Consider the following 12,335-nt stretch of genomic DNA (forward strand, 5'->3'; position numbering starts at 1 on the left):
CCGACTCACGATGATTTCCGTCTGAAGAGAGCCGAGGAGCCCTCGCCAGCTACTGGGTACGAGGCAGATGCTGTGGACACGTGTTAGGAATGAGCAAGATGAGAAAGTGGGTTGTCCTGGGCTTGAGAGTGAATGATGGAGACACCAACAGTTCTTGGAAACAGATAGGCAGGAAATGAATGAAGATGTAAGGTATAGGAGAGAACAACAGACTGTTCTTTCTGGTCCACCCCCCGCACCCCAACACTCTAGAAATGAGGAAGTCATGAGGGCTCCCAGAAAGAGGAATGTGTGAAGGCACACCCTTGAGCATAAGTGCAAAGCTAGCCCCAAGCCCTGCCCCACCCCCTACACACAGCCTCTGCACGCTACCAATTACAATCCACTCAGTATTCTTTACTGTTAAAAGTTGAAATTGGATGTCCCAAAATATAAACCACTGGGAGGTGGGGAGCAGCAAGACTCTGTCATGGTGACTTCTGACTTGGTCCCTCCCACATCAGCCCTCCGGGATATAGTTCCCCACTCTGACCGACTTCCCACCTCTGTTCATTGCTGCCCAGGGAAGCCGAGAGTCACAGTCTCCAGATACAGGTAACTGGGCTGGGTGGCCAGGGAGACCTGTGGCACTTTGGGCATTGGTGGCACTAAGTGGGAAGAGATATAAGGGGTAGTGTGGGATTTAATTTCCCTTTATTAGATTCTAGATTGGATTGTGGATGCCATAATACCAAGTGAGACAAAGACCCAGATGTAGCCCCAGCTGTGGCTCAACAGCAGCCCAGTCATCATCCCTAACCCCAGCCCTAACCTCAGTTCCAGTCCTAGATCCAGTTTGAACATTTGAATCAGCACTGATTGAAAACCAAATTCAACCCTATTCTGCTCCCAGTTTCGCTGCGAGCTTGGGCCAGTTCCTCCTGTGCCTCAGTCAGAGTGTAGGTGCCCAGGAAGGGGCACACTCTCAAGATGGCCCATGTTAGACCTAGTAATGGCAATAAGTTTAGCTTTCCGCTTTACTTCTAAATTCCAAATTCAACTGAGCCATGGTACTGAGCCCAATACTGACCCCATTTCTAATGTAGATGCATGGCCAGACCTTTTTTAATTTTTCAATTTCTGGTTATTTCTTTAATGTGGTGTGTGAGAGTTTTGTGTGCATGTACATATATGTACCATGTATGTGCCTGTTGGCCACAGAGACCAGAAGAGGGTATTGAATCTCTTGGAATTATAGCTATAGATGGTTGAGAGCCATGTGGATGCTGGGAACTGAACCTGGGTCCTCTAGAAAAGAAACAAGTGCTCTTAACTACCGAACCATCTCTCCAACCCTCCCCGGGCCCTTTTGCATTCTAACACGTGACCGTATTTGATCTCAGACCTAGTATTTTTCTCAGCTCTACACTGTTTCCAGCTTCCTTCTTGGTCCCAGCTCTGGACCAGCCTGGATCCTGCCTGGTCTCCCACCTTCAGTTCAGACAGCCCCAGAGCCTAGTGTTTGTCCAAGCATGACCATTACATATGAAAACTTCCACAACTCGGGATGCGAGGAGAAGAACCCAGAGATTGGAAAAGGTGAGAGAGAAGCAGACATACTCTCCTAACAGCTCCTCTTCATGTGTCCACCAGGATTCCCGTGGTCATAGTCTGTGTGTATATATTCACCTTAGGCAGTGCTGTGTGGCTCACTCTGTGGAGTCAGGACTTAGCAATGCAGGTAGCTGGGTTTGGAGGGGAACTCATTTATTGGGCCATGCAGACATGTGTGAACCTGTTTGGGACCTGGCTGCCCCGCTTTGTGCACCATCGGTATCCCCTCAGCTCTGGTCACAAGACCTTAGCACTATGCTTGTTTCCCTTTGCATAAGCAAAAGGGAAAATGCACGTGAGTTCCTGGTGGGTGTTAAACACGTCCTCAGGGCTGTGAAAGGTCCAAGGAACTGAAAATTCCCCATGCTTTGGAGGTACCAAATGTCTGGGCACCCGGAGCCCCATTATTTAGAGCTATGTCCCCTACACTTCCAGTGACAAGCCTTTACTGGTTCCCTCACCCCAGAAACCCTTTCCCTCCATTTCTCTCTCTCTCTCACAATCTGGATCCCCTGAATCTTGACACGCTCTTCTCTTTCAGTGGCTGCCCACAAGTCCTTCCTGTGGAATATCTTCTCGTGGACCCACCTCCTCCTCTTCTCCCTGGGTCTCGGCTTCCTGCTGCTGGTGGTCATCTCCGTGATTGGATCCCAAAGTGGGTGCCCTCAGGCTGGCAGGGAGGAGAGGAGTCACAGGGCTGGGGGGGGGTGCATGGAGGCAGTGATGGGCACACAGGGCACTTAGGAGAGCAGTGAGGGGTCACAGGGCTGGGGGCGCAGGGTGCATGGAGGCAGTGATGGGCACACAGGGCACTTAGGACAGCAGTGAGGGCCGTGGCGATGACAAGGTTAACAGTCAGAGAAGCGTAATGGACAGTGACCTGAGTGGGTAATAGATGGGCACAATGATTGGGACACTGTGGGGACATGGAGGACCATGATGGGGATGGCTGCTGGCCCTGTCACTCACTATTGTGCTTGGGTTACACAGTCACATTACCTCACCTCCTAAGCCTCAGTTTACTCATGTGTAATACTGGGTAACAGCAGTGCCTGCCCCACTGGGCTCTGTGACCCAGAGTGCTACTCTGTGTGCAGAGTGCCTGGCTTAGTGCTGGCACAGAGGGGACTGAGCGACCTCGGTTCTGACCATTCTGTCTCTCTCATCAGATTCCCAGTTAAGGAGGGACCTAGGTACCCTGAGAGCCACTCTAGACAACATCACCTCCAACACAAAGGCTCAACTCCAGGCCCTGACCTCCAGGGGTGAGCTGGGCTGTGACCGGGTTCTGGGCAGGAGTGGGCTGGGTGCAGAGGACAGAGTCCTGAGCTCCAGTCCCTTGTTCTGCAGGTGACAGCCTGCAAGAGAGGATCAGCTCTCTGAAAGTGGAAGTGGATGATCACAGGCAGGAACTGCTGGCAGGTGAGAGGCCCTGGTCTCTGAGAGTGTGCAGAGGGTGTGGGCGAAAGTGGGTTCCTGGTGCTGAACTGCCATCTTCCAGGCCGAGGCTTGAGCCAGAAGGTTTCTTCTCTGGAGAGCATGGTGGAGAAAAAGGAACAGGCATTCAAAACAGGTGAGACCTGGGTTTCCTGTACCCTGGGAGGAGGTGGGAGTGTGTGCCATGTGTGGAGTTCCTATACTGAGCCCTGTGCAGGCCATCTGGGCACCAGGGACTCACCAAGCAGATGTTGCAGGAGAGTACTGTTCTCACTTCCATCTGTGTGTCCCAGGTCTATCTGAGATAACGGAGAGCGTCCAACAGCTGGGCAAGGACCTGAAGGCCCTGTCATGCCAGCTGGCCAGCCTCAAGAACAATGGTGAGGACGATGATGGTGTAGTTTGCTCCAGTTACGGGAGGTGGACAGTAGGCAGTGTCTCTCTTCTCCATCCTTCTGTTTCTTTCCTTAGGCTCCGAAATGGCCTGCTGCCCCCTTCACTGGATAGAGCATGAAGGCAGCTGCTACTGGTTCTCTCAATCTGGGAAGTCATGGCCTGATGCTGACAAGTACTGCCAGCTGCAGAATGCTCATCTGGTGGTGGTCAACTCCCTGGAGGAGCAGGTGATGTCTTAGTGCGCTCTTTGGGGGAGGAGGCTCTCTGGTCTAAGGGAAAGGTTACCACATCCTCGTCTTTCTTCAGAATTTTCTACAGAATCGATTAGCCCAGATGGTCACCTGGATAGGCCTAACGGACCAAAATGGGCCCTGGCAATGGGTGGATGGGACTGACTTTAAGAAAGGCTTTACGTGAGTGTATATTGCATATCTGCCCTCACCTAGTGGCCTTTGCCTGGGATCACCTCTTCTTCCAAGGCTTTGGCCCTGGTGTAGGTGGTAGAGTCTGGGGATGTGGTTCAGAGTCTGGTTTCTGGAGACTCATATCTGTGTCTGTTCATAGGTACTGGGCCTCAGAGCAGCCGGATAACTGGTATGGACATGGACTTGGAGGCGGTGAGGACTGTGCCCACATCACCACTGATGGCCGCTGGAATGATGATGTCTGCCAGAAGCCCTTCCGTTGGGTCTGCGAGACAAAACTAGCCAAGGAAAGCTAGGAGCCCCTCCACGTAACTTATTTCTTCGGTGCCTTTAGCTGCTAAAGCCTGGAATTTGGAATCCACCCATCCAGTCTGTGGGAGCCCACAAAGGTTTTCTCGTGAGATCCGAGTTTGCTTTATACAGCTGGGCTTCACTAGGGGATGGCTTGACCATGTGCGTGGTCACCAGGTGTTTGAGATGGTCTGCACTTGGCTGTGTTGAGGGGAGGTCTTTTGCTCCACCCCTTGGCATTCCTTTAAAAGCCCTTTAGCAGAGAGATAAGGGGCCAGTGGGTTTTGATCCAGGCCCTCCTGAGGCTATCCTGTGTCTCTATCTGTCTCTCCCCTCTATATTTCTATCTAAATATATCTCACTTTTGCCTCCTCAAGAGTACCCTGGGAGAAAAAGTGGGAGTGGGTCTCCCACACCAGTCTCAACATTCTGGGGGATTTTTTAATTGAGAATTTTAAGTCAAGGAGAAAGGATTGTGTTTGAGATGGGTAGTGTGGTATTTGGAAGAATGAAGTTATTGGAATCTGTGATATTTTGTGCATTATGCCACTTATTATAATAAACTTTTGAATGTAACAAAAACTAAATACTTTTTGTTGACTTTTGTGTTATTTGTATCAAAATTGAATAACAATATGAAAAACTATATAGACCATAATCTAGCATTTGACTGAATAAAAGCAAATTCAAAATGTGAGTGGGTAACCTACTATCCCCAAAAGACTTATAGAAAACAATTAATCAAAGTTCTGGGTGAGTGAGTTCCCAAAAGCTCCATGTTCAGTAACTGTGCCAGGACTATGACCACATTGTTAAGAAAACTATGGAGCTGATAGGGTGTCTTACGTCTGTAAGAGACACCACCAGACTCACGTCTGGCCCGTGGGAGGCAGAGGCAGGAGGACCGTCACTAGTCTAGACTCCACAGTAATTTCCGGGTCAGCTAGGGCTACACAGTGAGACACTGCCTCAAAACTAAAATGAGGAATCTTTGTAAATCATCTCAGGAAAAGTAAAAGCAGAGAGTTGTCAATTTTGTGTTCAAGTCACTGGAAGTAGGTGAAGAAGGCACCTTTCAAGATCTGTGTTCTGGACTGGCGAGAGCTGGTAAAGGCACCTGCTCCCAACCTGGTGACCTGAATATGAACCCAGGTACCTACATGGTGAAAGGAAAGAACTAACTCATGCAAGTTATCCTCTGACCTACACACACACACACACACACACACACACACACACACACACTCACACACACACATCATGTTCTCATTGAGGACCTCAAGAGCTCTCTGTATCTCTAAAGGGTCTGTAGGCACAGTTAAGAATTTATAGTTGCAAGCTCATTTTTCCAGACTTCTGGTTTCATGGGGTTTTGTTTTGTTTTGAGACAGGGTCCCTCTGTGTAGCCCTGGATGACCAGGAACTCACTGATTAGACCAAGCGGGTCTTGAACTCACAAATATCTGCCTGCCTCTGCCTCCTGAATGCTGGGATTAAAGATGTGTGCCACCATGCCTGGCTGATTTCATGCATTTTTAAAATTCCTAAATCATGTATGTGCATATGAGTGGTGGTGGCCGTGGAGGCCAGGAAAGGGTGGATCACTAGGAGATGGAGCTGTTTTATGTGGGTGCTGGGATCTGAACTCAGGTCCTCTAAAGAACACTTCACACTTTTTTTTTTCTTAAATTTTTTAAAATTTATTTTACATACCAACCACAGTTTCCCCTGCCCCCTCTCCTCCTGTTTCCTCCCCAACCTGCTTTCTACACTTCACACTATTAATTGCTCCTACCTCCTCAGCTCCTATAGAGGCTTTCTAACCCCATGTCAGTTCCCAGGGTTATCTAATAGGCTATTGTATTATTGAGGGGAGGACATTGCCTGCATATATGTCTGAATCGTGTACATTCAGTGCCATTAGACGCCAGAAGATGGCATCTTTGAATCCCAGGATTGGAGTTATAAGCAGTTATGAGTTGCATGTGGGTGCTGGAAATAAAAATCTGGTCCTCTGCAGGAGCAGCCAGTGCTCTTAAGAGCTGAGCCATCTCTCCAGCCCCTATTTTTTTCTTTTGAAGATATTAATAGATTTTCCCCTAATTTTTTTTTCTCTGTGTGTCTGCTATTGGCATATGGAAAGACTTAGTTTTTGCATATTGATTTAACGTTCTATTACTTTACTAAAATTTGTATCAGATGTAATAATTAAGAAAAAATACTTGAGGTTGGGGAGATGACCCAGAAGCTCAGAACACTGGCTGCTCTTCCAGAGGACCCAGATTCAATTCCCAGCATCCACAGGGCAACTCACAACCATCTGTAACTCTAGTTCCAGGAGATCCAACTCGCTTTTCTTGCCTCTTCAAGCCTGCCTACCTTCCTTCCTTCCTTCCTTCCTTCCTTCCTTCCTTCCTTCCTTCCTTCCTTCCTCCTGCCCTCCCTTTCTCCTTCCTTCCTTCCTTCCTTCCTTCCTTCCTTCCTTCCTTCCTTCCTTCCTTCCTCTCTCTCTCTTCCTTCCTTCCTTCCTTCCTTCCTTCCTTCCTTCCTTCCTTTCTTTCTTTCTTTCTTTCTTTCTTTCTTTCTTTCTTTCTTTCTTCTTTTCTTTCTTTTGTGAAACAGAGTCTCACTATGTAGCATGGGAACTCACTCTGTAGGCCAGGCTGGCTTTGAACTCACAGAGATCCGTCTACCCTTGCCTCCCAAGTGCTGAGATTAAAAGTATTACTATGCCCAGCCACCTCTTTTCTTGAAAATAACTCTTCTGATGGAACCTCAAAGTAGTTTTAATTTGCATTTCCCTGGGTGGCTAAGGACACTGAACATTTAAAAATACCTTTTTGCTATTTATGTTTCTTCTTTTTTTTTTCATTTCATTAGACCTTTCATTGACAATTTTATTTAGTTTTAGTATTCAACTTTAGTTAAACAGAGTAAGTTCTATTCTAAATATTAACCCTTGTCTGAAATCTAGCTGGCTAAGATTTCCTCTCATTTTGGGGCTGTTTGCTTTACTACCTAGGTAGTTTCATTTGCTATGCAGAAACATTTGAAGTTTTATGCAGCCCCATTTTTAATTCTTGGTGCTGGTTCTTGGACTTTTGGGATCTTGTTTGGAAGTCATTTGGTTATACCTGCATCCTGAAGTGCTCTCTGTTTTCCTGTGGCAATTTCCGGGTTTGTGATTTTACTTTAAATTTGATCCACTTTGAATTGACTCTTGCACATGGTGAGAGATACAGATATAACTTTGTTCTCCTAAAAGTGGCCATCTGCTGGGCAGTGGTGGTGCACGCCTTTAATCCCAGCACTCGGGAGGCAGAGGCAGGCGGATCTCTGTGAGTTCAAGGCCAGCCTGGTCTACAGAGTGAGTTCCAGGAAAGGCACAAAGCTACACAGAGAAACCCTGTCTCGAAAAACCAAAAATAAAAAATAAAAAAATAACTAAATAAAAGTGGCCACCCAATCTTGCCAGCACCATTCATTTTTTTTTTTTCTAGCTTGCTTTTTCTCTAGTATGATTTTGACAACTTTGTCGAAAATTAGGGGACCACACCTGTGAATCCTTTGAGACCAGGTTCTGTGACACCTCCAGCGGTGTTCTTTCTGTTAAAGATGAGAAACACAGGGGCTGGAGTGATGGCTCAGAGCTTGCTCTTCTGAAAGTCCTGAGTTCAATTCCCACCAACCACATGGTGGCTCACAGCCATCTGTAATGAGATCTGGCGCCCTCTTCTGGCCTGCAGGGATACGTGCAGACAGAACACTGTATACATAATAAATAAATAAATCTTTAAAAAAAAAAAAAAAGTGTCCCCACATATGCCCCAGGTTCCAAACAGCCAGCTCATGCACTATGCAGGGACACTTTGCTCAGCCTGGAAGGAGAGGACTGGACCTGCCTGTACTGAATCTACCAGGTTGAGCTGTATCCCCAGGGGAATCTTTGCCCTGGAGGATATGGGAATGGAGGGGAAGGGCTGGGGGCAAGGTGGGGGCAGGGGGGGAGGACAGGGGAACCATGGCTGATATGTAAAATTAAAACACAAATATAAAAAAAAGTGAGAAACCCTAATATTAATAAAATCAATACCTAAAGATAGGATTGAAGGCAAACCAGCCAGGTCCTACTGATACTTATGAAATTATTAATCAAATGGGTCAAAGTATTTGCCCATAAGTAAGACTTCAGTTAATAACAAAAAAGAAAACACTCTGGCTGTGATAAAACCAGAAATGATCATGGAAGTCCATCCTTAAGAACCTGCTATAATATATATTATTCTACCACCTCTCTAAATAATTTTGGGCTTAAGAAAGGAAATAAAAAAGAAAACCCCAGTAGTCTAGGTGTGAACAATGAAAGCCCAGCAAACTGAAACTGTAGACTGGTACAAAACAGTTCTCAGGAGGAGCTGCATGTAGTCATAGAAATGAGTTAGAATAAGTGTTTTTAACTCTTGAAAGTTTGAGAAAGAATAGAGACAACCCCCACACCCTTAGTCAGTAACAAAATATCTGTAGGAATAGCTTAAAGTGGGGGCATTTTGGTCCTTGGTTTCTGTAATGGTTTGAGTGAGATTGGCTTCTTCATAGGCCCATATGTTTAAATGCTTGGTCCCCATTGGTGGAACTGTTTGGGAAGGATTTGGAGGTGTGGCCTGTTGGAGGAGGTATGCCACGAGGGGTGGGCTTTGAAGTATAAAAACCCAAATCCAAACCTCTTCGAGTTTGAGGCCAGCCTGGTCTACAGAGGAAGTTCTAGGACAGCCAGGGCTACATGGAGAAACCCTGTCTTGAAAGATGGGGGGGAAAATCCAAATCTCAGTGTCACCCTCTCTCTCTCTCTCTCTCTCTCTCTCTCTCTCTCTCTCTCTCTCTGCCGCCTGCCTTCGGGTCAGGATGTAAGCTCTCAGCCACTGCTTCAGCGCCACGCTTCCCTCCATGACGATTGCGGACTGACCCTCTGAAACTGTAAGCAAGCCCCCAGTTAAATGCTTCTTTCTACAAGCTGCCTTGGTCATGGTGTCTCTTCACAACCGTAACTAAGACACACATGGGAAAAAAAAAAGATAAACACGATGACTAGTAACGACAGCACCAGATCAGCTGCAGAACGCAAAGGAGCGAATCTGTGTGATGATGGTGAGTGAGAAGACCCTGGAGAGAAAAAGTCCAGCTTGATCGCGTAATTCACAGATGTGCCTGGAGAACCAAGGAAGAAAAAGAACACCAAGATGACTCCAAGCCTTGATGCTTTGAACATCAGGCCAGAAAATTCCCAAGGAAGGAAGAGGAAGGCTTTTCAGAGGATCCTAATGAAGAGATGTTTCTGAGCAGGAAAGTGGTCACAAGGGGAACGAAGAGGCTGCTGGTTCTGCCAGCACATCTGTGCCTTCGCAGCAGCAGGTGCCCACAGCTTCCTCCTCCTCACATAGAAACACCTCCCATGCCAGCCTCCCAAAGCTTCTCCTGGACTACCACTTGCCCCACCTTGGCGGTCATCTGGATCACTTCTGGGACCTCTCCACTCCTGAGACTTCCGGGAAAGCCAGGAATGGAGGGCGCTCACCACAACTTTTACCATCATCACACTGACCTCTTGGCCCCCCTCCAGGTTCATTCCACATCTCCTTCTTAGCACTCCTTCCTCAAAGATCCTCCCCAAGGCTAGATCCCCTCTGTACCTCTCACTCCCCCGGCAACCAGGGTCCACTTGAGTAGGGAAAAGTGAGAAATATTTAGATAGGAATACAGAGATTAGAGAGACAGATAGAAACACAGGATAGCCTCGGGAGGGCCTAGGTCAAAACCCCTTCTCTCTCTGCTAAAGGGCTTTTAAAGGAATGGCAAGGGGTGGAGCAAAAGACGTCCCCCTTGCTAGATCAAAGCATACTGCACAACATAGCAAAGTGCAGACCCTTCCAAACACCTGGTTAACTACACACGTAGTCAACCTATCCCCTTACGCAGCCCTGCTGTGTAGAGCAAGCTCAGATCTCACTAGGAAACCTCTGTGGACCCCAACACACAGAGAAAGCGTTTTGCTCAGAGCAGACTGCTATCCAAGCAACACAGCCAACATCCATTCTCTCCGACATCGCCATTTTGGCCCCTTCCCCACTACTTTGGAATTAGTTACCAGAGCATCTCTGTTACTTGTTTTGATTCTCTTCTTACGTGCTATGGGCACCCGAGCAGAGAGTTCCGAAAACAAAAAGCACCCCACCCCACCCTGGCTTATATAATCTTCATCTTTGTGTCTGAGTTATTTTTGCTATTTTTTTTTCTGTAACTGTTTCATAATATATGACTTGTAGTGAAATGGATCACAATGTCATTTTCTAATACAAAGTGGGATATGTGGGGGAAGAAAATGTAATATTCTTTCATCAAAAATATTCCCCACTGACCTATACCTTGAGTTTTTCATGGGAAAAAAATGTTCTATTCCAACATACCCTCTATGTTAATAATAATAATGTGTAAACAATACCTGCTTTGTGGAAAATGAAAGGCACACATTTAAAACCTGGGATTGGAAGAATGGTCATTTCTGACACAGAAAGAGAATCAGCCTTAACAGAAAATGTGGCTAAAAACCCAGTTTAAGTTTTTAAGAGATAAAGAAAAGAAGAAATTCTTTTTCTTCAAGAAGTTCAAAAATGAGACAAATAGTGTGACTCAACTTTCACAGCATCAGAGATAGTCACAGGGGCTAAAGAGATGGCTTAGTGGTTAAGAGCACTGGTTGTTTGTCCAGAGGACCCACGTTCGATTCCAGCACCCATATGGTGACTCACAACTTTCTGTAACTCCAGTCCCAGGGGATTCTGGCCTCCCTGGGCACTGGATGCACGCTGTGCAAAGACATGTTTATGGACAAAACACCCCCCACACACACATATTTTAAAAAGACAGTCACAGCCCTCAAGAGGACTTCTTTGGAAAGCTTTGGAGGCTGGTACTAGCTATGATGAGGTTTTCACAGGAATTTCTATCAATTTACATTTGAGAGTGTGGAAACTTTAAAGAGTGCTCATGTGACTTATCCAGTGCCCTTGCTTTGTATTTTATTCACAGAAACACCCCCCAACACATGCCACACATCACACACACCCCATATACACATATACCACACACAGAGACACACATGCACACACACACCACAAACATACCACACACACACACCCCATATACACATATACCACACACACAAACACACATGCACACACACACCACAAACATACCACACACACTCACACCACACACATATGACACACACACCACATACATGCATACCACATACATTCACACAACACACATACACTCACAACACACACATACCACACATATCACACCCACACACATATCATACACACTATGTGTGGTGTGTGTGTGTATGTGTATGTGTGGGTGTGTGCACGCGGCACATCTCAGTACCTCCTGTATCTCAAGTACCTTTCCTGGGAGGCCTCTAGCATCAAAGACTGATGATGCCCTAAGAGGTGATGCAGTGAGACATGAGACATATTTTCTAGAGTCGAGTTCTCTGCCGGGTTTTAGATTTTTATTCTTATGTCTTAAAACAAATTCTGCTGAAGCATTACAGAGACCTCTTGTTTGGGGATTTAGTGCAATGAATGGACACCAACAGGTCAACTGAATCAGCATTTAGATGCAAAGATTAAAACTGTCATGTCATTAAATCAGTGTTGTAATTATAGTTCTGCATAAACAGAATTCTACCGTTTCCTGAAGTTGAGAAGTTCTGCCCAGTACTTGGGGGTGGAGTGGTGAACCGTGAGCAGAGCTGGGGGACTCTCCTGCTCACTGCCTGTGTACTATGAGGGAGTCTCGAAGATGAGCCTTGTTTAGAAAGCAGACCTGTTCTTTTCACAGCGGAGGGGAAGTGTAGAGACCCACAGAGGTTTCCTGGTGAGAACTTACTCAGGGTCAGAGAATCTGAGCTTGTTTTACCCAGCAGGGCTGCATAAGGGGATGATTTGACCACGGGTGTGGTTACCAGGTGTTTGGAAGGGTCTACACTTGGCTGTGCCGTGTGCTTTGATCTAGCAAGGAGGAGGTCTTTTACCCCATCCCTTGGCATTGTTATAAAAAGCCCTTTTTGTGTGTTTGTTTGGTTTGGTTTGGTTTTTGAGACAGGGTTTCTCTGAGTAGCTTTGCGCCTTT

The 12,335-nt window shown here is 46.6% G+C and overlaps 1 protein-coding gene across 1 annotated transcript; it reads left to right on the forward strand.

Moving 5' to 3' along the window:
* The first annotated feature begins 578 nt into the window (after positions 1 to 578).
* Positions 579 to 4,299, forward strand: LOC118589893 (C-type lectin domain family 10 member A-like). The gene is made up of 10 exons (XM_036197581.1): positions 579 to 594; positions 1,418 to 1,578; positions 2,135 to 2,248; positions 2,763 to 2,858; positions 2,944 to 3,015; positions 3,095 to 3,166; positions 3,324 to 3,410; positions 3,502 to 3,653; positions 3,733 to 3,839; positions 3,991 to 4,299. The coding sequence occupies exons 2-10, from the start codon at positions 1,512 to 1,514 to the stop codon at positions 4,145 to 4,147; spliced, it is 924 nt and encodes a 307-aa protein (XP_036053474.1). The 5' UTR covers positions 579 to 594; positions 1,418 to 1,511; the 3' UTR covers positions 4,148 to 4,299.
* Positions 4,300 to 12,335: the final 8,036 nt, after the last annotated feature.

The sequence above is a fragment of the Onychomys torridus genome, chromosome 8 (assembly GCF_903995425.1).
Source record: "Onychomys torridus chromosome 8, mOncTor1.1, whole genome shotgun sequence".
NCBI lineage: Eukaryota > Metazoa > Chordata > Mammalia > Rodentia > Cricetidae > Onychomys > Onychomys torridus.